General features: G+C 40.7%; 1 protein-coding gene across 2 annotated transcripts in view; it reads right to left on the reverse strand.

The window, feature by feature from the left end:
- The window catches only part of GALNT11 (polypeptide N-acetylgalactosaminyltransferase 11), a 39,912-nt gene that overhangs the window by 14,261 nt on the left and 1,333 nt on the right, over positions 1–24,318 (reverse strand). Inside the window, exons 1-8 of one of the 2 annotated variants that reach the window (XM_018089195.2) lie at positions 17,058–17,154; positions 16,604–16,936; positions 13,377–13,500; positions 11,829–11,995; positions 7,261–7,386; positions 5,421–5,670; positions 3,270–3,387; positions 1,308–1,460 (exon numbers count right to left, since the gene is read on the reverse strand). In XM_018089195.2, the coding sequence (XP_017944684.1) occupies positions 1,308–1,460; positions 3,270–3,387; positions 5,421–5,670; positions 7,261–7,386; positions 11,829–11,995; positions 13,377–13,500; positions 16,604–16,898 (1,233 nt within the window). In that variant the 5' untranslated portion in view covers positions 16,899–16,936; positions 17,058–17,154. Of the gene's footprint in view, positions 1–1,307; positions 1,461–3,269; positions 3,388–5,420; positions 5,671–7,260; positions 7,387–11,828; positions 11,996–13,376; positions 13,501–16,603; positions 16,937–17,057; positions 17,155–24,318 lie in introns of those variants that run through there. The other variant, XM_018089196.2, reaches the window with a different exon arrangement.

The raw sequence follows: 24,318 nt of genomic DNA on the forward strand, positions 1-24,318 counted from the left end.
TTTATATGCTGTTTATTACCACTGTAGACACGAACTTACTTCTACATTTTGCTTTTGACAGTTATGAAAGTTTTGCTGTACCACCTCTATGACGCAATTTCATTTATTAAGTACTGATATTTGCTCTTTGCTGCAAAACAGATCCTTCAAGTCTTATCTTTGTACTATTCATCATTAGATTGCTTCAGTATATTATACTGGCCCTAAATGTTTGTATTATACTTATAAAACCAAAAATATTTCCAGGCTTGTCCTCCATACATAAAATCTGTCACAGTGACAGGTCTCTGGCAACCATCAGAAAATCAGACTAGAAACAGCTGGAAACATTCAGGACACAAATCTGTGATAAGAGACTGCTAGAATCAGCAGTTCAAGTCCCTGCTGCATAAAGCAGTATTAGCTGGAAATTATAACAAACAATCAAGTCCAAGCTTCAGAGAAAGCCATCATTAATCACGAAAGAACAACTGTGCCCAGACACCAGTAAAAGGGAAAGTGATAGATCAAACCTACCAATGCATTACAGAGATGGAGAATGGAGATAAAAAATTAATGGGCTCTAATAGATTCCTTGAACTGATGGAACATCAAGATGAAGGATGGAGTTCGAAACATCAACCTCTAAAGAATATAAAATTAATAAAAATAAAACATTGTCTTGTATAGAAATTGTAGGGACTACAGGAGCTGACCACACAGCAAATCCTGTGTTCTCAGAGGGCAAAATGTCATCAAGTATCCCAGAGATACTTGATACTTATGGGCTTCACAAACACTTGATTTATGCTCAAAAGCATCAGTATCAAAATCTGAGGAGATGGAAAAAATACACTTGCCCTTGAATCCAGAAGTCAATCTTGTTTGCTCTTCCAGGGCAAGACAGACTAAGAATCAGACTGCTAATTACAACAGAAAGCAAACAAGCAGCCAACAAAATCCCTGTCTCACCATCATGGAAACTACCTGAAGGCACATGGCAGTCAGTACGTGGCCACGTAACACTGATTTGGACACAAAGCAATGCAGAGCTTACAAGAGCTCATTCATCATCTTTTATTTCATTAAAGAGCCACAAAACCAAATGTTCTGCAGGCAATAAAGTAACAAGGAGGAGCACTCAAAAGACAAACGACAATCCTACAGAATTTAGGAATTCCTATCAAAACTAACATTAGGAAATCAGAACACAGAAAGAAAACCCCACTAGAGGTGTAGCAGGTCCCACTGTGACACGACCCTTTGACAAACAAGCCAGTTAACAACCAGTAAATAACCTTATTTCATGACCTGGAATTGTCTCTTACCTTGTATTCATCCATCCACACATGTGCCAGCCTCAGTGAGTTATGAGCCATAGTATCCTGTCCCCCTGGTGAGCCATAGGGACGCCTTTTACGGAAAATGTGCCCCACCCTGGAGCAGGGGATGATCAGAAGTCTTCCACCACACATCCAGATCTGTCCACACAGAAGCAGAACACACCTCATTGTTCCATTGCTCACCACCTCCTGCCCTTCGAGGGATACTTCAGTAGGGTTATATATTATGGCAGGTGCCAGCAATGTTGTCCTACTTGTCAAGTTTTCTGACAAACTAAATTATTAGATCTTCATGTTAAAAAAGACTATTTTTGTCATCTCATCGCACCTTCCACATAACACACATTTTCTTTTCAAGAAACAAACAGAAAATTTTCTAAAATATTGTGCTCTAGTGACCTATCAGAAAACACTGAAATACAAGGGCCAGGATTCAACTTGCAGATTAAGTTCCCTAAACTGATTTACCTACATGAAAATTGTCCACATTTTTGTGATAGATAACAAAGATCAGTCAATGTATCATCAAGGGAGCCTGGAGAGCTTTTCAATTAAGTAGAAGCACTTATTTGACACAGCTGTTTGTTTCTGTTCAGTATATGGGAATTTAGAAACACTGTTCCCATTGAGATGCCACATTCAGGAGTCTTAATCCAGTTACATGGCACCAGAGATCCACATTTTTTTTACACTCTACTTCCATTTCTTTTTTAAATTTTCTTTTTAAACTTCAGCTGCCAGCAAATTACCATCACTGGCCCTTTGATGAACTCACATGTTCTCCAATCTCAGAAAATCTTCTCACGTTAGCAGTTTATAATCAAGTCACTTTTAAAACTCCTCCTAGATAAGATAAAGACTCAACTTCTTTACAGATCGCCCCCAGGGAGTCAGGAGCTTCCAGAAGTTATAAAACTCTCTGAATGTACTCCAGCTTTTCAAAGCCCTTTTTATTGAAACTGTGCATTACAAGGTAAAAACAATAATCTCCTCAAACTCCACACACTTCTACTCAGATACCTAATAACTATATTTTGTACTGAAAATTGAAAGATTTTATTTATTCAGTATATACTACTTTAAAATTACTCAAATTTATGAAATTCCAGTTATTTGTGAACTCTAATCTTGATTTCTCTAAGGACCCAATTTGACAGATTTCTCTAAAGTTTTAAGGGGTGTGTGTTTGGTTTTGGGTTGGTTTTTTTTTTATGCTAACTTCACTCTTTAATCCTCTTTTCATATCTGTCATGATAGAGTATCATTTTCAGGCAGACTACCGTCAAACCTGTTGATGAATCCATTTCACAACAGCAAAAAGATAAACATGACAATGAGCACAAAGAGTTGTTTTTCATTCAGTGGAGTGACAGGGAAGATGAGATAAAATACAGGAAGCCCAGTGAAGCATCACTTTCAAATCTTCTCATTATGACTTTCTCATTATTTTTCCAACCAAGCTGACTCCTCTACATGACTCTTAATTTAGTCCTAGAAAAATTTACATTTCCAGGCCCTCAAAAAGGAGGTTGGAGTGTCTAAAAAGCCTAAGAAAACATACTAAGTTTACATATTATCAACATTGCTGTGGGCCACACATCTCTAACCAGCTTGTGACATTCATCAGACATTGCTTATAAACCCACTTCAAAACTGGGCATGATTATTCTTTTCTTATGCTTCTCTATAGCTATGATGAAACACTCAAACAAAGAAAAAGCCAAAAACATTCAACTCCAGAGCTCAAAGTCCTCTTTAATCCTCCCATTAAAACTTAACTTGAAGATTATTGTAAAGGCAATTTCCATGTGCCAAAGGCATCCCTCCAGGAACAAAAGTGCCAGTTTCTTTTCAAGTCGCTATTCCAGTGCCAAAGACACTGGGCACGGGGAAGGGAGGCAGCAGGACACTGAGGGTCACACTCCAGTGCACATAAAAGCTGATTACCCGAAAAGATATTTCCAGGTTTTCTCCTCCCCAGATGTCCATGCCACTGTCGTACTGCCCCAGCTCATTGAAGTACTCACGGTCCATGGCAAACAGGCCTCCAGCCATGGTAGGGGACCTAAAAAGGACCATTGAAAGAAGTTCATTTTCCTTCAGAGAAAAAAACAACCCAGTAATTTTTGCTGAATCTGCTAGTCCCAAAGCTCAAATTTAAACCTACATAAACACAATTTAGACCCTTCAGACACCAGAAATCATCAGATGACAGTTCTAGTCTCGAAACGTTTTCAAAAGCAGATCTGTAAGTGGTATTTGTGATCTTCCATTAATCCAACACCTATTTCTTTATAGAGTGAGCTCGAGGAAAAAGGGATAGGACAGGGAAAGAGGAACAAAACAACAATACCCCAAAACCCAATGAACCAAGACCAAAACAAAATTAAAATACAGTAAAAAAGTAAATGCTAAATTCATCAAGTTTTCTACAGTGAAACTTAGGAGCTGCCTTTAATTAGCTCTGTCTTTACCACAGGTTATTTTCCCCTACAGTTACAGACATGTACATTTGCACACATTGTTGTGTTCCTCCCCCTCTCACAGAGGCCAATTATACAGATCAGGACTGACTGAACTGCAGAAAGAGTTGAATCCATAACAAAAAAAGAGTAAACCCACTAGATCAATATGATATAGTTGGAACATGCAATGGGCTGGAAACTGTTTTTTTCTCATCCTTGTTAACAAACTTCTGTGATGAAACCAGGACTAGGTCAAGATTTCTTTGCTTGTTCTCACACAATTTTCTACTACAGTTTTTGTCACTTTAAAACCCGATTTCAAAGACTGCTCTCAATTTTCCACCCCAACACCAAAATATTTCTTTATGAAGGTCTCTAAAATGCAAAACTTTTTATTTGATGGAAAGCCATTTTCAAAGGTTAAATAGCAAGCCAGCTCCTTCTTCAAAGTAGGCCAAGACCTTTAAGTAGAAAAAGACACTTTCATACTCAGAAAATGGCATCTTTTCAGATGATTACACTCACTTCAACTACAAAGTTCTCTGCCTCGACCATGGGACTTTTTCCTACAAGTGAGCTGAAGGAATGCAACAACAGTGTTGACAGCAGGGAACCCTGTGCTGGAACTGCTTTGTCAGCCTGAAATGCTCTTCACTTACAGGCTAAGGAAAGAGAATGAGAGATGAGAACATGCCCAATTTCTGATTCAATTGGAAAATCTTATAGAAATACCACATTATCCACAAGGAGTCAGTTTGTAAACGAGGTGACATTCCTCCACCTCACAAACCTGAATTTTGTACTGAGGTCAACACCTGCAACTAGAAAAAGCATCATCAGCCTCTTGCTGTTGCTGTAGCAGCACTGGCCCTTTTCATGGAGGGATTCACTCTGAGACAGCTTCTACTCTTGTGTCTCAACCATATCTGTCTGCTGCTAAGAAAGGCTGCTGACACTGTTTCATACCAGCTACATGTCCCCTAGGAACCAGATGTTGCCAGATCTGTACAGGTGAGACAGCCATCAATGGTTAAAAGATTAAGGAAGGTAACTTTCAAGTCCTAGTGTTAAGCTTTACCAAGAGTATTGTTTCAGAATAACTCTCAAAAGATGCCTAAAACAAATTCCTATTACCACAAACGGAGATTTTCCCAATGTAGTAATTCTCTAGCATTCCATCACAGAAATTAGAGTCTGTATTAGTGGGATATGCAGGCACTCCTAGCACAAACACAGTACCAAAGTTGTCATTAAGCCAAGCACATCAACAGACTGGAAACAAACATCAATGCATACCTCAAAAATTAAACTACTGGACAGATTTAATACTGAATATCATAAGCTCCTTAAGACTTCTGTCTTCAGAAAAAGCTGCTGTATAAGCATTTTTTAGAAGTGTGCTTTCTTGACCTAATAGGACAGATATAGCTAATTCATTATTAAATGCAAGAAATTAAACTGAAATAGGTAATAGTAACAAAAACTATTTCTAAGTAAAATAAGTCAGATATTTGACAGGTTAGGCATCTCCTTTTAAACCTGCACACCCAGGTAACACTCTGTAAGGCTTCAGAAGGGCTTCTGATCATCCACGTGTTACACAGAGCTTCACACCACGCAGGAGGAACCTTACTTGATTGGAGCAGTGGCTCCCTCGGGTCCTTCCAGTTCTGACAAAGGAACAAGATCCCATTTGAAGTGCAGGCCCCAGTTAAACCCTCCACGCACAACTGGGGACGAGCTGTAGGTCAGTGTGTCAGCGCTGATGATGTCAATGACAGGGCACACCACAGTCCTGCGATCTTCTCTGATGGGAGTCAGCAGGGGCTGTAACCACATCTCGTTCACCTCACAGTGACTGTCCAGGAACACCAGCACTTTCCCTACAGAGGCCAAAGCACACAAAACACAAAGATCCACAGGAATATGAAACACAAACACTTATGCAGCGTCCTCACCACCCTGTGTGACAGCAAGGAAGTATCTGCACTTGGAAGTTGATAAGCCAGAGACTCCAGAGGGATTGGTTCAGTCACAAATGCAGAAGACAGATCCTGACTATTCACATCTAGCTATGAAGTGCTCAAGTAGTCTGTTTGTCCACTGATTAATCACCTTGGGCTCTCTTTAGATCACACTTCAGCATCCCCAAGTTACCACTGCAGCCAAAATCTGTGGATTTCAAATGAAGTCATTCTGATGAACAAATCCACATTCGTCCACAACAAGGACAACATTTTGATTCCTGAATATAAAGTACCATACAGTATCTCCCCAGTTAAACAGCTCTAGATGACTGTGGATTCATAAGACTTTAAAAGGAGAGTGAATGCCCTAAACAGGCAGACCCAAATGCACCAGCATTAGACAAAGCAACACCCATCAGTTTACATGGAAACTACCTGCCACAGTCAGTTTGATCCATGAGACACCTTCAGGCTCAGCTGGTCTAAAAAGTCATCTGCATTTTTATGACAAAACACAGAATTTATATAACACTAATGTGGAAGAGATGGAAAAGGGCTTTAAAGAAAACAGCTTCGAAACATGCAAATATAAAAAGTCACCCATTAACAGACAGCACTTGAGTGGGCAGGGGAATGGAATTCCACCAGTTCAAAAGTGCAATAAATTGACTTAAAATCACACTAACAGAAATAAACTTTAGCATAGCTTGGAAATGCAAGTACTGTTTTCTCCATGGATAATGCCATTATGATACTAATGAGTAAAGACCAATTAAGAAACTTATCTGCCTCTCAAAATTATTTGAGAAAGTAGCACACACTTTCTCAGATGCCAAAGAATTTAACCCAAAGCTTATTCTGGTAAAGGCTGTTTATAAAGCACCAAATGTTGTTTTTCCACTTAACACTCACTGCAACAGAAAAGCCTGTACAAGAAATATTACAATTATATTGGGGAATTAAAAACCAGATTAGGGTACCTGAAAAGGGATTAGATTCCATTTTAGAGGAAAAGTTTGCACAGAAAACAGGCAGAAAGTATTCTGCAACCATAATATCTTGCCCAAAGAGATGTTCCTGAGACAACATCATGCCAGGGCAAGAACAGGGAAAAATTCTACATGGCCACACTACATTTTGTCCAATACTGGTTTTGTTTTGCAATTTCACTGACCCACTCTAAAAAAGTAACCCATTTTATTAAAAGCAAATGTCTAAAGAAAGGGGGAAAAGAAGCAAACCAACAGCTGAGACACTCAAAGTGTCTCAAGGTTTAAAAGACACTCAAATTTGCAGTCATTGTTTGAGACAGTGCAGAGGAAGAAAAATCTGGGATGATGCTAAGCTGTGTAGCTTAGAACACAGCATGACATGCAGAGCTCCTACACTGGGCAAAAGTAACCACAAGTCAAACATTCAACGTCTGAAAAGCTGCACTGCAAGTAAAGGGAAGTCTCCCAATCAAATATTGTCAAAGTATGGAAGGAAAAGAGAAATCAAGTGTACCTGTGGCATGAGAGGCTCCAATCATCCTTCCTCTAATCAAACCTTCCCGCTTCTCATTTCTCACCAATTTTGTGGTTTTTGGAAGCTGAGTTTTAACATAGTCACCCAAATCTTTCTTCAAGTCAGCTGAGGAAAGGAAAACACAAATTCAACAATAGTATAGAAATTCCTAACATAGTCACCCAAGTCTTTCTTCAAGTCAGCTGAGGAAAGGAAAACAGAAATTCAACAACAGTATAGAAATTCCTAAAGCTTTGTTTAAAGTACCAAGATGTTTAGCCCAAAATGGGCTATAATCTTGATCAGGAGGCTGCCCTGACACAGCACAGCTTCAAACCAGGAATATCAAAAGGAGAGTCAGTCATCCCACATCCTCCACCTGCCCTCTAATTCCTTTAGTATGACATGACTCAAGTTAACTGGAACTACTGGACAATGTTAAAAGGAATTACTGCTGCTGAAAGGACAAAAAAAAAAAAAAAGGCACTGTACAAAGAAATAGCATTTCCAAATTCTTCTCGTGGTGACTGGCATTTGCAACAGAAGTAGTGATAACCATTTCACTCTGGCAAATTACTTAAATTGCTGCATCCCATCCACAAAAACAAATGCTGACGCCTTTAAAAAGCACAAAGACACCTTACATTATGTGCACCTGCTTAGCTGACAAACAGCACATACAAAGCACAACTCACTCACAAGTGGTTGCTTTTCTAAAATCCCAAAGGATCAAAGATACTGCTGGCAGCATGTGCTTTTTGAAGGAGTGCAAAGTTCACTGAAGTCTACAGGCACTACTGCAACTTAACTAACATCAATGGCAATTTTAAGAGGAACAATACTTTTTTCACCCGAGGACATTAAAGCAGGACTACTAAAGAGAAGATGGACACATGGAGACTGAAGTAATGGAAAGACAAGTTAAGAAGCTTATGGAGCAATAAAGAGGAATATAAAATGAGGAAGAAAAACAAAAACACAACTAAGGCTTCACAGAGAACCTTGGTATAGAGAGGTAGATGAACTTTTGACAGAGGATATGCTGAAATATTGTTCTGAAGAATGTCAGCTCAAACATTAAAGTTGCTGTTAACAAGATTAAATGCCAAAGGAATATATGTGGAAGCCAGAGCTGTGACCTTCAGGAGGAACAGGAACTTTCAGGCAGGAGACTCCCAGAAGCAATTCCAAATGTTCAGACCTCAGCCTTTGCACTGCAAGGCAGAATTGTGGATAAAGAATGAGAAGGTAACACATAGTAAATATGGTGCTGGAGAATACTCTAGGACAAGGAAAAGTCTCTGGAGAGATGCAGACAGGATTCATTTGGGTCACAGGAATTCTCTCCCTTGGTCTTGAATACGACATCATATGGCAGAGACAATAGGAAAGATTTTTTTTTGGAGAAAGACTCCCAGAAAATTGATGAAATCATCTCTAGGGGTCTACCCAAATGAGATACCCAAATACACAGGACAGAAGGATTTGCAAACCTAAAATAAAACAGTTCTTGAATAATTCTTCACCTGATGTATTACAGCAAGAGAAAGACAGTGTAAACCTGCAGAAAACAATGCTACAGCAGAGCAGAAAAGGTCAGTTACCAAACTCAGCACTTATGGCAGACAAGACTGCATGAAAGTGCACACAATAAAGGAGGAAATAGTTTTCCATGTGTGATGGCAGGTGCAAACTTCTGATACAAAAGGGGGGGGGGAAGGTAAAGAGGGCACATCCATACTGGGAGCTAAACCAGGCCCACAACACAGGGTTGAGCAGTAGAATGTAAGAGCCAGCAGGACCTACGGCTGACCTGCTCTCAGAGGACAGTTTTGATCAGGACAAATTGGCATTCTGCTGGGAACTGCTCTGCCCTTGCCTGGGACTGAACACATCATGGACCACCCTCAACAGGCAGTTGAGCCTCAGGCACTTTTTGGGATTTTTGCTGTTGATGGGTTTCCATATGTCAGCTTCATGTCCACTGGGAAGACTGATAACATCCAAAAAAACTGCTGCAATACAGCTTGCCTGATAAATTTTGCTCCCAGGAGAGACTTGATCTCTTTTAGCCAGCAGACAGTCTCCAAAAATTACTTGAGGCATTATCTTCCTCTGTATCTATGTAACAAAAGCTCCTCCAAACAAAAGGACCCTAGGATGGGAGTCAGGAGTGTTATCATTTTCAAGTATTTTAAAGTACTGAGTTGCAGACAACTTGCTCCTTTTCTGTTCTTCAGTCTCTCCTTCTACACAGCAGAATGCCTCCAGTAACAGCCTTCAACATATCCTTAGGCTGATCCATAACAGGTTAAGCCTGAATCAGGGAGGAAGATGTTGCACTAGAAAAAGAAATCTCACCTTGCAGGGAGTGGAAAGAAAAATTTAACAGTGGTTTCAGCTGAGCCATAGCAATGACTGCTTAGCTGGTAAGGCTGTTGACAATTGAGTTTAAGAAGCTTTTTAAGACAAAACTAGGTGCAAAGACACAAGCTTTGCACAACAGCACTGATGTGCAGCACAGCTACCATATTTAAAGCTGAAGAAGTAGGCAGGCTTCCATCTAGGACACCATTTTGGAAAGGGAGTAACGAAGGAAAAATTAATTTTTAATTAAAAAACAAAACAAAGAGCCATAGAGACCAAGCAATCCACCCAAGCTCACGAGATCCATAGGACAGACAATGTTTTTGTCCATTTCCTCAGTCCCCCAACCCACTTTGCCTGTCTTTAGCTTTCCTTAGTAAGAATCCATCCATTAAAATTAAGCAGCAGTGCAAACATCTGTAGTATCATTAGCAACAAGAGCAGTAATTCTCTGTGTAAACAACATCTCCTCCTGCCTTTGGCTTCAGAACATGTTCATTTGAAGTCAGAAAGACAAAAATAGCTATTTGAATGTTTTAAACCTAATTTGGCCTTCAAATTAGCAACAGACCAGAAGAGTGATGGCACTGCCTCAATACAGTCATCAATCAAATGCATTCCCATATTCAAAAGAGTTTTGAAGTAAGCCAAGTTCTGAATACAAGGGTTACGAAACTTCAAAACAACAAATTGCACAAGAGATTTTATAGCAAAGAATATTACTCCCAAAACACAAAACAAGGTTTTAAATATTACACATTCTTATCAGCAAGGGGTGGTGTTTGATCTTTGTTCTCTCTTGTATCTTAACATTTGATCTGACCTCAGAGAAATGAACTTGCTGCATAAACAGGGGAATTTTGTTCTACTTGACACGTATCTAATCAGTCTCTTAGAGAGACCTGAAACCAGAAATCAAAAGATGGGACCAAGGGAGCTAAAATTTTATGTGCTAAAGAAAAATAATAATCTAAAACTCATTTTAGAAATGCAAAAAGTTGTGGACTTGTACAGAGGTGAGCAGGGAACTTGCACAGTCCTGCTGGCAAGAAATGCTAAAGTTAACACATTCCTCAACAGCCGTTTGCATTTGAAGGGCCAAAACGCTTGAACTGCGTGTCTGTCTTTGCCTTGTCCACCACTCGAGAGAAAAACGCCGAAGCATCAATCCTTCTACAGCACTGAAGCAACTGTGCAAGGTCCACCCCTCCCGGGGCCCCTCCGGACTGCGGGAGCAGAGGCTGCTCCGAGAGCCAGGGAGAGCTGCTCCCGGGGTGGCCACAAGAGGTTGTTCGAGAGCCACGCAGAGCCTTCCCAGCAAAGCTGAGCTCCGGCCCCCGCTCGGCCCGAAATGCTGAGCAAGTCCGAAAGGCTGACGTGCTGTTTCCATAGTGCCACATCAACTCACCCGCCAGACCCAGCTCAGCGTGTGCATTCAGCTCCTTTCAGAGGCGCTCACAGTGAGTTCTGGCCCACCTGTGATCTGCTCTGAGCACCTGAGCAGCACCAGCAAGGTACTGTTAAAAAAAACCACACTATAAACAACTGCCTAAGGACCTCCTCTGCAAATACACACACAGTGTGTGTAAGAGGTGAGATAAGAGGACTGAAGCACCTCCCTTACAGAGACAGGCTGAGAAAGTTGGGGATGTTCAGCCTGGAGAAGAGAAGGGTTAGTGGAGACCTCACAGCAGCATTCCAGTTTCTGAAGGGGGCCTACAGGGAAGCTGGAGAGGGACCCTTCGTCAGGAACTGTAGTGATGGGACAAGGAGTAACAGGTACAGATTGAAAGAGGGAAAATTTAGGTTAGTTATTACAAAGAAATTCTTCACTGTGAGGGTGCTGAGACACTGGAATGGGTTGCCCTGGAAGGTGGATGCCACATCCCTGGAAGTGATCAAGGCCAGGTTAAATAAGGCCTTGAGCAACCTGGACAGTGGGAAGTATCCCTGCCCATGGCAGGGGGCAGTTGGAACTAGATGATCTTTAAGGTCCCTTTCAACCTTCTAACATTCTTTGAATCTACAAGTATTAGCTTCAAAACCTGATTTTGAATGTTAAAGCCTGTACGATACAAGGTTCCTCAGTAAAATGGCACCAGTGGCAATTTATTTTGACCAGTCAATAAAGCACAGGAAGAGACAGGAAAATCCAGAGGTGTTAAGCACCAAGTATAAACATCACTGGAAGTGTCTCTCACCCAGTTCACTGTTGTCATCCACCAGAATGATTTCGTGCAGGAGCTGGGGGGGGGTGCGGTCCAGGACACTGTGCACTGTGCGGAGCAGGGCAGAAAGGGCCTCGTTGTAGAAACAGATCACAACGCTGGCAGAGGGCAGGTCAGCAGGGTAGGACTTCTCTCTACATCTGCACATAGAAATACAGCGGTTGTCACAATTTTCAGAGGGTTTTCCTAGAGCTAGGTCACTACTGAAACTTCATAAATAACAGGCAAACATTTAACTTGTAGGAAAAACCTCTAACTTGAACATAAAGAGACAAAACATGTAACATCTACAGTAGGGCTCAGCATAGTGAGCTACTCTCCACAGAGTACAGACTTGCAATTAACATTGCTGCTTGTTAGCAAACAGAGGATATCATGGATTGGAGTGGGAGTAAGAATCACAGATCCTCAAGACACAAACAACAGAAGACACTGAGGGCTTGTTTCAGTTGTCAAAACACTGTCTGGTACCCTCAGGTAGCTCAGATAGGTACAGGAATGGCAAATATGACATGAAGCCCACATAAGTGCCACAACTTTATTGGCCATCTGCTGGAGACTGGCTTGGATATCCCAGAATACCTCCACTGGTGCTAAATGCCTCTTTAGACAACCAAGGTTGGGATTCAGAGGGCAGATTAAGACACTTAAATCTAGTCACTGCTGTCAGTGGAGTCTAAATAGTGTTCAGCTCACCCTAAGGCTGTCAAGTGTGTTTTGTCAGCTGAAGATCTCTGCATGCTTCATTAACTGCACTGACTGGATCTCTGCTAATTACAACAAAAGCAGAGACAACTGACTAACAAGCAGTTATCTAAGCATCTTAATCTGCAAGCTGAATCCTGCTCAAACCAAAAGATCATTCTTTCTTTCTCCTTATTTTCAAAGCTTGCCCGTATTTCTAATGGGGCACATTATCACAGATTAATGCCACATGAAGATACCGGGCATGAAGGAATCCAATAGGAATTAGAAACTATAAAAATGGAAACCCAGAAGTATAGAAGAAAAGTTTCCACCTACTTCGAATGAACTCAGCTCTGGGAGAGACATTTCATCAATTCATTAAATTTATCCACGCCAGAGAAACCACTAGAAAAATAGGTGTAGGTTTATTTATTTTTCAATTCAGTGTTGGGATTTTTTCTTGTTGTTACAGCGGTGAGGTCTTCCTTCCTCATATGCACCAGATGGATCATAGAAAAATATCTGCTCTTTAACAGAAAATATTCAGAGCAGTGCACAACCTATCACATACCTTTAGCAGCAGGCAAAAAAATTGGATCTCCAGAAACAATACTCATTCAAAAAACACAGAAAAGACCAAAGAATAGAAGTCCTAACCTCAAGCACTCCTGTTAAATAGCTGAAAAATCTGCATTCAGTAACACATGAGAATGAAAGAGTGTTTAAACGAAACATTATACCAAAAGTGTTAAATAATACATCAGGTATAATGTGAGTAACAAGCCACTGAGCACATGAAACTATACCACATTCTCTCCAAAAATTAGTACATACTTTGCATCTCTTGTATCAGGCACCTCCCTGTGGTATCCCAGTCGATTACTGATAAGCATATTGAAAGCATGCTTCTGATAGCCCAAGTCTCTCACTTCCTGATCTTCTTCATTAAAAATCATTCCTGCAGAAGAAACACACCGAGCTCAGTTAATAGGCTCAGAAATATCACTTGGAAACAATCAAGGATTGAAACGTTTGCTTTAACCTCTCCGGAATTCCATTGTGTTCTTAAAAATCCCCCTGGTTTTGCAAAGTGCATTTTTGGGCAACTGTTTTGACTCCCTCTCACAAACAGGCAGCCCTTAGGAGTAGCCCTTGCAGCTATAAAAAAATGAAATCCTTCTCCAAAGACTGATGGTTCCATTGTGTTTATTGCCTTATCAGACACACTCCCTTCGCTTACATGGCCTCTGATTCTTAGCATCACCTAAACCCAACATCAAACAAGCTGCAGAGGATAGACTTTGGCACACAATGCATTAGCATCTATCCATAGAGGTGACAGGTCTGTAATGAGATTTTTGAGAGAGAAAATACAATGGTAGAAATCCTCACAACAGCAGCTCCAATTTCATGCAGTTTTCTGAAGTCTGCAGTAACATAAAAATAGCTATGCAGGAACTGTAAACTTCTTGTTTATCTCACCTGGCCCTTTGACAGCAAATAAAACAGCAGCGGAGCTGTTGTTTATTGATTACTTTAGCAGAAGCATCAATTGTTGGTAAAAGCAAGTGCCCTGCCAGAGGCCAGGATTAAATCCTCAATCTGTCCTGCCTGCCTTCACTCAGTGCCATGGGCTTCTGCAGAAAACAGTTAACAAGAGGGTTCCTCATTCACATGCTACCATACATCCTGGATAATATTTTTCAAACATTCATAAACTAATTCAAGTTGTAAGGGACCTCTGGTCTACCCTTCTTCCCAAGAGCAGTTCCAGTTAGATCAGGTTGTTCAGAACTCATGCATTTGACTTTGAAAACCTCCAGAATCTCCGAGGATGGAGATTCTACCACTCCTCATTTCCCTGTTCAAGCACTGGACCACCATCACACTGAAGACGTTTTTCCTCTTCCATAACTGAAATCTCCTCCTCACTCTAATTTCTTATCATAATCCCATGCACTCCTGGAAGAGTCTGGCTCCCTATTCCCTACAGCCTCTCATTTAGCTGCTAAAATCTCACCCCACAGCCTTCTCTCTAAGGCAGAATAAACTCAGTCCTCTCGGCATTTCCTCATACCTCATGTTCTCCAGTTTTCAAGTGTGATGCAAAAGCCAACTGAGCTCAATTCCATGCAACCACATTCCCACCATTTTCATTTACCACCCTGTGGCTTTTAGTCTTGACATTTAGTGGGAAGTGCTAGGTAGTGATAGCTGCAGAAGACGTGGGATACACCCACACAGTGCCTTGTGACTGGCTGCGGTGCTCCCACCGTGGATAAGTTGCATTGTGGGGGCAGAAATGAGTCTGTTTACAGTAGCAGTGTCCCTCCTCCAGCAAGGGCAGCCTAAAGGGGTCAGTCAGTCCTCCACTGAACCACATCCTTTCCCAAAGGAAGGTCTCCAGCTGGTCAGTTCAGCCACTCAGTGTGCTGTGGTCAGCTGAAAACATTTTCTTCATACCAAGCACAAGCTTAAAACACACACGGTAAATGTTTCATTTTACAACCCACCCATGTCCAACCACTACTTTTGTTCTGATCTTCTGAATATATAAAAGGAGTGCTAATATTTTTAAAACATCCTTGTGAAGAACAATATCAAATGCATGCAAAAGGCCCGAAAGATTTCAGTTCAAACAGCACATAAAAGCCCTTGGAAAATACGAGTTTTGCAATCAAAACATCAATCTGAGCTTTACTTTAGCAATGTTAGTGACTCACAGATTAATGAAAAAAGAAAATTGCCCTCCCAGATGACAGTTTGGTTTTGAGTAACATAAGCCAACTTTCTTTTATTTGTTTTTGCTTTGCATGTTTATCACTGTCCTATCCTAGACAGACAGGAAGCCTTTTCCTGCAGCACCTGATCTAAGAGCTGTCTCCTGGTGATTCATGTAGACTTTATCCTGGCACTGTAATTCTCCTTGGCTTTCACCAACCCAATGAACCGCTTGGTCTGAAGATCAAGGGACTTCTCAGTTAAAAAGCTCCATTTCTTTCCTGGCCCATACTGAATAGCTGGAAAGAAATGGCCACCTCTGGACTGGTCCTCACCTCACCTGGCTTTCAGGCTTTTTACAGTGAACTGATAAACACTTGTAATGCCACAGGGCAACAAGAATTGGCATTTTTTTTACATAATCACACAGGTCTGAAGACCAACTCAGAAAGTTCTTTTAACTCTTGTATGAATGGTGAATTATAAGCTTCAAAGGAATGACAGGATTTTGGTCAGCTCTGAGCATTAAACTCTGGGCTACAAAGGTTACTGAGCTGCATTTTCCGAAGCATCAGCAGAAACCAATACCCCAACACTCCAGCACAACAGTCAGAACGTGCCTCCAGACCCACAGCAAGTCTGCAAGTCAGTACACAACATGCTCAGTTTGCACATCTGAACACAGCAGTGAATAAGCTGTAAGCACTTAAATACACAAAGCATTTTAGTTTGGAAGACAAAACTAAATCATCTCATTGATGAAATATGTTCTAGCGAAAGACACAGACCTTTGTTGGTACAAAGTAAGCAGGATTTGGCCCTAACCACTGTCATCTCAATAAATCTTTCACTGTAGTTTTGTCCTGCATACATTTCTTGTAGATTATTTCGTACTCCAAGGATATTCTCCAAATCAATGGATCCCCCTCACTGTTTATTGTAATCAAGTTATTTTTAGTTACTGCATATGAACAGAGTTTCTTTGTAACTAATTAAAGCTTCTGTATTTGAGCCCAATTAATACAGGAGTAAGATACGAAACAAGTAACAAAGAACCTTCCAAAAGCAAGAACTACATCTAGGGCAGACCTCGATGTAACCCAGACCTCCTCATCAGCACTTACACAGCACAGCTGTAAATGTTACAATTTTTTTGGATTAAGGACAGTAGAATAAATTTCAGGTAATTCCTAACGGAGAGAGCCACTAGTACCACCTGCATTTTAACAAACAAATCTACTTCATTATTCAATTTTCCCTGAGATCCATTACAGAAAACTTACCATCTCATTTCTTCTATTGTTTCAATAAGTTTGTCACCAACACTGAAAACCACTTACCCATTTCAGGAGAGAATTCTATCTCCCCCTTAACTGGGTCCTGGATATGACTTCCAAGCGAATTTCCTATCTTGTTCTCTTTCTGTTGCAATTCAGGTACATGAATTGGCCCCCGGGTAAAACGGGGGTAGAATTTTTTTGGAAACGGCCTCTGAGGCTCCAGCCCCTTGATGGGCACATTCTTGAAGGACTGGTTCTCTTCACTGAAGTTGAAATAAACGAAGAGCAGAAGTGTCCAGGTCACGGATGTGAAAAGGCACCCATAGCAGAAATAGCGGAGTGTGACACTTCCCATGGTAGACTCAGCATCGTGTAGGACCCATTCTCAATTACCTGAAAAGGAGTGAAAACACACATTTTGAGAGTGCTGCCTGTTACCTCATCAGGTCTATACATTAGGAAATGCATTCTATAGGTTACTCTTCCATTAAATGATTTTTACTTAAGGACAGACCTGAAGAACTAAATCCCTTTTCACTTTCCCATTCAGAAATTAAACAGGACCAGTTTGCACATTTTGTGTGGACAGCACTGCTTTAAAACATGAAGTGGAAAATCACTAAGAGCACAGTAACACATCACAGTTAAAGGTAAAAATCATTAACTTTTCCTCACAATAGTTACAGATCTATCTCTCTTGCACAACAGTGTATTTCTAGTGTGCCTGCATTCATTGAAACATGTAACTATTTAATTAAATATAATACACACAGGGAATTGATTCTTCACAGAATCACCAACTGGTTTTGGTTGGAAGGGACATCTGGAAGTCACCTTGTCCAACCCCCTTGCTCAAGCAGGGCCATTTTGAGCCAGGGGTCCCAGAGTATTTCCACATGTATCCATTTTTGTATTTCAGATCCTATCTAAAGCATGGAATGAGAACACAATTCAAAAAGCTACATAGTTCAGTTCCTCTTGCCCCAAATCTAAGAACAGTCATCATGAGTGCTCCAGAATTCCCAGCAAACATGGGGTGCAATTGAACAACACACAGCACCAAGACAGTCACATTTACAGATACTCTTCTCCACAGAAGGAAAACAGGTATGGGATAGGAAAAGAGCAAACAGCTCCAAGGTAATTTACTGGGTTCCTGCAGGCCTTTGCAGGCTCCAGAAGAGATTCCATACTCCCTGGAGGAGATGCCCACCTAGAGCTGGAAGGAAGCAGCACAGACTACTAAGACTACATCCACTAAGACAATTTTCCCATGCTATATTGAAAATTACTATCCTAAGCAAAACCCTGAAGTGAAGCATATGAAGCTGGTGGTAGTATTTTATTTATTGCCCAGGAGAATCCAGTAAACTTCCTGAAGTTCCTCAAATTTAAAAAAGGTTGAAAAAAAGACCAAAAACCACCTTAAAAACTATATAGGTCAGTTCCCAAAACTGAGGGAAAATACACTGACTAAAAGAATTACATTTTTCTCATCACTGTCTAACAACAACAAATTCTTTGCATGGTAACAAAAAGTCAGACAATCATTTAATCACCCTTTAATTAGCAAAACATTTGTTTTAAGAAAACAGAACATTCGGGTAGCAATCAATCATTTATGCTGATGCATTTTTCATACTTCTCAAAAAGTCTGAAACTACCAGAAGTCTTCAGGTCAACCTGGCAAGGAACAAACCAGAATACTTATGAGTACAAACAGATTATTCCCTTCTCAATATGGAAAACTACTAAACAAAGGTAGAAGGTGTTCATGATCCCAAAGAACTCTATAAAGATCTCACTTACTTTGGCACTGTAATTCTGAGTCCTAAGTGACTTGCTTCCAAAGAGAATATATGTCAAAATTCAAGCTTATATTTCCCAGAGTGTAGCAGGGCTTCATCTCCCAAGAATAAAATATCCACAGAGTAAAGTAAAGAAAAAAAAAACCAAAACAAACACAAACTAAAACCAACCCTTCTCTAAACCATTTTACCCATTATTCTTACCATGTCAAACTCCCCCACTTCTGCAAGGCAACAATCTATGCAGCAGTTGAGCCCAAGGAGCTTAAAAGGGTCTTAAACAGGGTTTAAATCTCACACTGACCCTGTGCATACAGATGAATTGCAGGTTCTTTCTCTAACACTGTTGCACAGAAATCTCCCTGCTTAAACTGTAAAGCCATGAAATTAGTCAGGCACCAAATGCTCTGGGGCAGAAAAGATTTCAGAAAATCCTAATTCTGACCAGCAGAATAGGTTTACCAGTTGGAAAACTACAGATCACCAGTGCCCAGTGCTTTATGCTCTGTGCTGACAGTGGTCAATGATCCTACCAAGGTGAATCTTGGCTCAGGAGGCTGCAGAGGAGCAAGAACAGATAAACAATTACATCCTCTCATTATAGTAATTCTTCTTGCCAGACAGTCTGCAGACAACTAATGCTTGCACTTAAAAAGATCTGGGTGCTTGCCAGGTTCTTTTTGCATGCCCACAAGAAGGTCATCTGCTGTAAGACTTGTCCAATATACAGCTCCTCAAAACCTGCTGGAGTTGTTTTTCCCTTCACTATGGTGACACAGATGCACAATCCTAACGTGCTCTGACACTGTGGAATAGAACTGTCCTAGTAAGATAAAAATTACTTTAACAGAAATGGAACCTTTTCATTTCAGAGCTGTGTAAGGACACATCTACACTGCAGCTTGCACAGAAAACACAAAAATAATCCTTTCTGTCTCTGGTAACAGCAGGAAGATGGGCACACAGAGCAGAATTCACCATGGACTCAGTGTTCCCCTAGCTCCTTGCACCTCTTTCACAGGTCAGAGCTATGCTCTGACAATTCCAGACACACTAACATTAGTTTGCTGTGACTGACATCAGGCACACTCAGACTACAGAGGAAGAGGTAAATTAGTAATCAGAGTGAACAGATTGCTGTACATCCCTTCCACCTGCAGAAAGCCCTCTGACCAGGCTGAAAGCTCACGCTTGGTTACTGTTAGAAAAGTAACAGCTGCAAAGCAAAGCTTCATATTCTTTCCACCTGCTCCTTGCTAGAGCAGATCTGCTTCACCTTCTTTTCCTCTCCTTCACTGTTTTGTGGTTTTGTAGAATGATACAAAGACTGAAATACTGCATTTAACTTAAAGGACAGAACCTCCACGATGCACAGAACTATGCCTGTTCAGTACCTTGTGATTCAACCAAGACATTTGGTGATTTATTTGGCAGGAAAATACAGACTTACTATTTAGACAGTTTTGAAGTCAGAATGGAAAAAAATTTAAACCCTGCATATGAAAAGCACATTGAGGCTTATTAGTTTACTTTATTCACCAACACATAGGCATTTACACGACCCCTGCCCTGTGGATTTCAACCACTCCCACCATCCAAGCAGCCACAAAGTCATAACCTGTGTTGGAGCTGCACACTCCAGTTTTAGACAGTTTCGGGGTGACCATGACTTCTTAAAGATGTATTTTAGGCCACAGAAGGTTTTCAAGTCCTAAGCCATATCAGTCCTGCCTGGGATCTGCCCCAAGGAACAAGGAGAACCTTTCCAGCCCTTTATTTTGAGACATATAAAGAACAATCACGTTGATGTATCTCTGCCTCTCCTCAATATTCCAAGAAACAAGAACCCCTTCACTCACTTCAGAATGCAACAAAAAAATATCCACTTTGATAAATGGCAGAGGGAGGGAGGGAGGAGAGGAGACTTCAGCTCGTCACAAGGACCTGGAAGGAAACACACAGTTCATGGAGCCTGCCACTCAACCCTCAATTCCTACCTCTTCCATCTCCCTATCCATGACTTCCTTCCACAGGCCATCTACACACAGTGAATAAAAGCCCCACCCTGCCCTGACCCCTTTGCTCTCCAGTGTCGTGGAGTCTTCTAGGAAACACACTTGGCCAATTTACCCAACAACTCTGTCTGCCTGTGCATGGTCACAGTACCCTAAAGATTGCCTTGAACATCCATCCTCTCTCAGCTGGTTTCCCCATGCAGGATTTTGAAACTTAAGCAAAGCCAAATCATTCTTTTTTATTATTATTATTTCTTCCTCACCTTTGTTTGTTTCTTTCTTTAATGGAAACAAAGTGTTCCTGAACACAGGAGATACAAAGGATATGCCTTTCAAATCCAAAGTATTAGGATCTTTTTCAGCTCTGTGATACATGGTTGCATGAGAAAAACAGATTATATGTATTTTTATCTCACAGCCTAAAGCTCTTCTAACGCAAGCTACAGCTGGCAGGTTTGGACAGTTAGATAGAAACAACTGAAAGCAAAAAAGCAGAATTGCATTATTCAGATAACCATGTCAATGGGCTCATAAGAATAATTTTCACTTGTGCAGTACTGTAACACTGAGTCCAGTCACCAATAAATTGCTATATGGACAGTATAGTAAAAGTCCATTCCTATTTATTTATTCAAGTGCAAACAAAAATATTAAATGCCACAAAAGAATAATCTATTATTTAAATATAGCAAGAAGAATTGTTTCACATACAGTTCCTCACAGATTTTACTGGAAAGAGACTAGGCTTGGAGGGTCTATCACATATCTCCCTTCATTTTTGAAAAGCAATACAGCTGCCAAAAGTAAAAAAAATACCTCAAACAATTCTCCTTCCCAAAAACTCATATAGCAAAGAACATCCATAATGAGCACAAGTCATTTCCTCTCCCTTGGCAATATAGGAGCTTCCACAGCAAATAATAAATGATAACACCTTTAGGTATTTTACAGGTATTCATTCCTCAAGGCCCTAGTGATTCATGGAGTTCATGGCTGTTCACATTGGTGTACTCAGGAATCCAGAGACACTTCAACATGACAAACATAAATCATTCAAGGTGGCAGCATCTCCTACATCAGGAAATTACAATCCATTTTGGAGACAACTGGGGTGACCAAGAAAGGAAAATCATTATCTTAGAACCTGCCCCCATCAGCATCAGCTTAGAAGAGACCAAGACTGAAAGGCACAGCATTCTGAGAGTTTCTAGTCAAATAATCAGCCTTTCAGTCTCTCTCTTTTTGCTCCATTTTGACTCATGTATTTATTGCCTGATAGCTTTCATTGGCAAAGCCTTGGAACTGAGTTTGTAGAAACACCTGCCAGAAATTCCAAGAGTAAAATATTCCTCTCTCATTTCCATGAATTCCCGTAGAGAAGCCTCAGTTCCTTGCACAAGTAGTACATCATTGATTTTTTTTTTTAAGAGAACTATAAAGGATAAATATTAGCAACTCAATAAAAGTGTCTCAAGGTCAATCAATCACAAAGCTGAAAAAACCCTCCAGGAGCCCCCCCTGCCAGACCTGAATATGCTTTTCATGTCACACCAGCTTCTTGTAGCATCCTCACACCACCAGCATGACATTCCTTTCATACATCAAACCCAGGAACATTTACATTCATTTAATAACTATCCCCAACAAGGACACAACTGTGTGTTCCCCCAGACAGCCCTGCAGAGTTTGTTGTTAGTAACCTGTGCAGCTCTCACTAACACTGGCCCAATGTATTGGCCTTCAATACTTTTAAAGGAAAAAAGAGAAGAGCCAAACACACTCCACAATATTTTGGCTTAAAAAGCAATATTTGCTACAGGCTCTCTGACCTGCCACTGCTTAAGCACTGACATCTGCTTGGATTAACCTCAGCAGTTTAGTAAACACACCTTATGACTAGATATTTCATAACTGTGCCAAAACTCGTGTTTGTCAGAGGTCAAACAGAGGATCAGACTAACCTCAAGATTTTTGAAACAGGAGTTAAAATTATTTGAGAAAACCTTAAAGCCTGCTTGTAGTTTTTCCAAGAACAGCTTTTTTTCTCAAGAAACCCAAATCCCTAAGACAGATACACAACTCATACTACCCAGGTTCCCTGCAAGACTGCCTGTGTATTTTGGAACCATACTGAGGCAAGGAACAGATGTGTATAATCTTCCTTTTTAAAGGGTATTCTAGTAAAAAAAAAAAAAATAAATCTTTAAACTATTTTATCTTCCTACAGATTATTAGGATAATTTGCTGCATGACCTTTTACCGATGCTTCTGATTTTTACTTTCTTATTTATTTGGGGAGCAAAACACAAGAATATAAAACACTACTTACAACTGCAATTTTGCTCATTTAATGGCCTTAAATCTTGATATACTTCTTGGCCTCCCAGATGTTACAGCTACCTCGCTCCTTTTCCAAAACAGGCCTCAGCATGGACAGGCTTTCCTATTTTCTGGCTGAATCACTATCAAACAGCAGCATTAAGAGTACAATGAACAGAGGCCAGACCAGGAAGAAGTAGTTCTCCAATAATACACTCATCACACACACAGAGATGATGTTCAAACACCTTCTGCACTTCCATTAGAATAATTTCTTTCCAGGAAACCTTTCCATTGCCATCTCTCTCTTAAGGGAGAGTCACAGTTAATAGATCAGGAAGATGAAAAGGGACACCTTGGGAAGCTTTTGATTCAGATTCCAACACACATCACTAGGAGCAACATCCATTGAACATACAGTCAGAACAAAAGCAAGAGACACTTCCAAATAAAAGTGTTTCATGTGCTTCACAATCGAAGCACCGAGACAACTTAACTCCTTAAAAAACCACCCTACTGGATTGTTTTAACACTAAATTGGATCCACTTGCCAGTGTTTTTAATTAAAAACAACCATTCCTTTTTGACCTTACAGAAGGCTGGGTGACTGCACTTAATGAATCAAGTGGCTATTTTTGACAGAGTACAGGCAGGTAACTACTCATGTAAAGACAGGTGGGGCCGACAGGAACCTACCTTGTCACATCCAGCAAGGACAAACGCCAAGTCCTGCACCTGGGACAGACAAACTCCCTGCTCTGCAGAGAAGGACCAGCCAAGGTCTGGCTAAGCTCGAGCCAGCACGCCCTTGCAGCAAGGACAGCTGATGGAGCCACAGGAGCACAGCCAGCTGACTCAGGGATGCAACTCCACCAACCCACACAGCACCTCCAAGACCACAGGCAGTGCTGTGCCCAGTTTGGGATCCTCCAGTACAAGACAGACATCAGTAAACCGCAGTGAGTTCAGTGAAAGGCCAGCAGGATGTCACAGGCTGGAACACTTGCCCTGTGAGAATTGAGGATGCTGAGCTCCTTCAGCCTGCAGAAGAGATGGCTTTGGGATGAGAACTAACAGCAACCTGCTGCTACCTCCACAGATGGTACCGAGAAAGGAGAACCAGGCTGTTTAGTGAGGTACAAGGTAGGAGGAAGAAAGAGCTAAAAAAGACTAATATAAGTTCAGTCACAGCCACCCTCATTCACAGAAATATCCTGTGGACCACAGGCTGTCCTCTTGCATAAGATCACTGTTCCCATTCATTTTAATGAGATGACACATTAAGATCTATTTTTAATTAGCCTCTGCAAGTCCCTTCTAAATTCAACTTCAGAAGCTTTTAGGGCCAACAGTTTAGTCATTTCAGCACAACTACATAAATCCATGTCATACCACCTAAAATAAATCCTGGAATGAACACAAAATCTTGAGCAACACTTCACAGATAATCTTAAAATACCAATAACATTCATTATATTTTACAGATAAAGAAAGGCACACAGATAGACTAGTTACATGAATTGTTGAAGACCTATGAAACTATATTATGAGTACACTAAGTCTGAAAAGTATAAAGTGTTACAGGATAAACTTAAAAGTTCATCTTCTTTATGTCTTTATGTTCTCAGCCCTC

The sequence above is a fragment of the Manacus vitellinus genome, unplaced genomic scaffold, assembly GCF_001715985.3.
Source record: "Manacus vitellinus isolate BGI_N305 unplaced genomic scaffold, ASM171598v3 scaffold_12_pilon, whole genome shotgun sequence".
NCBI classification, from domain to species: domain Eukaryota; kingdom Metazoa; phylum Chordata; class Aves; order Passeriformes; family Pipridae; genus Manacus; species Manacus vitellinus.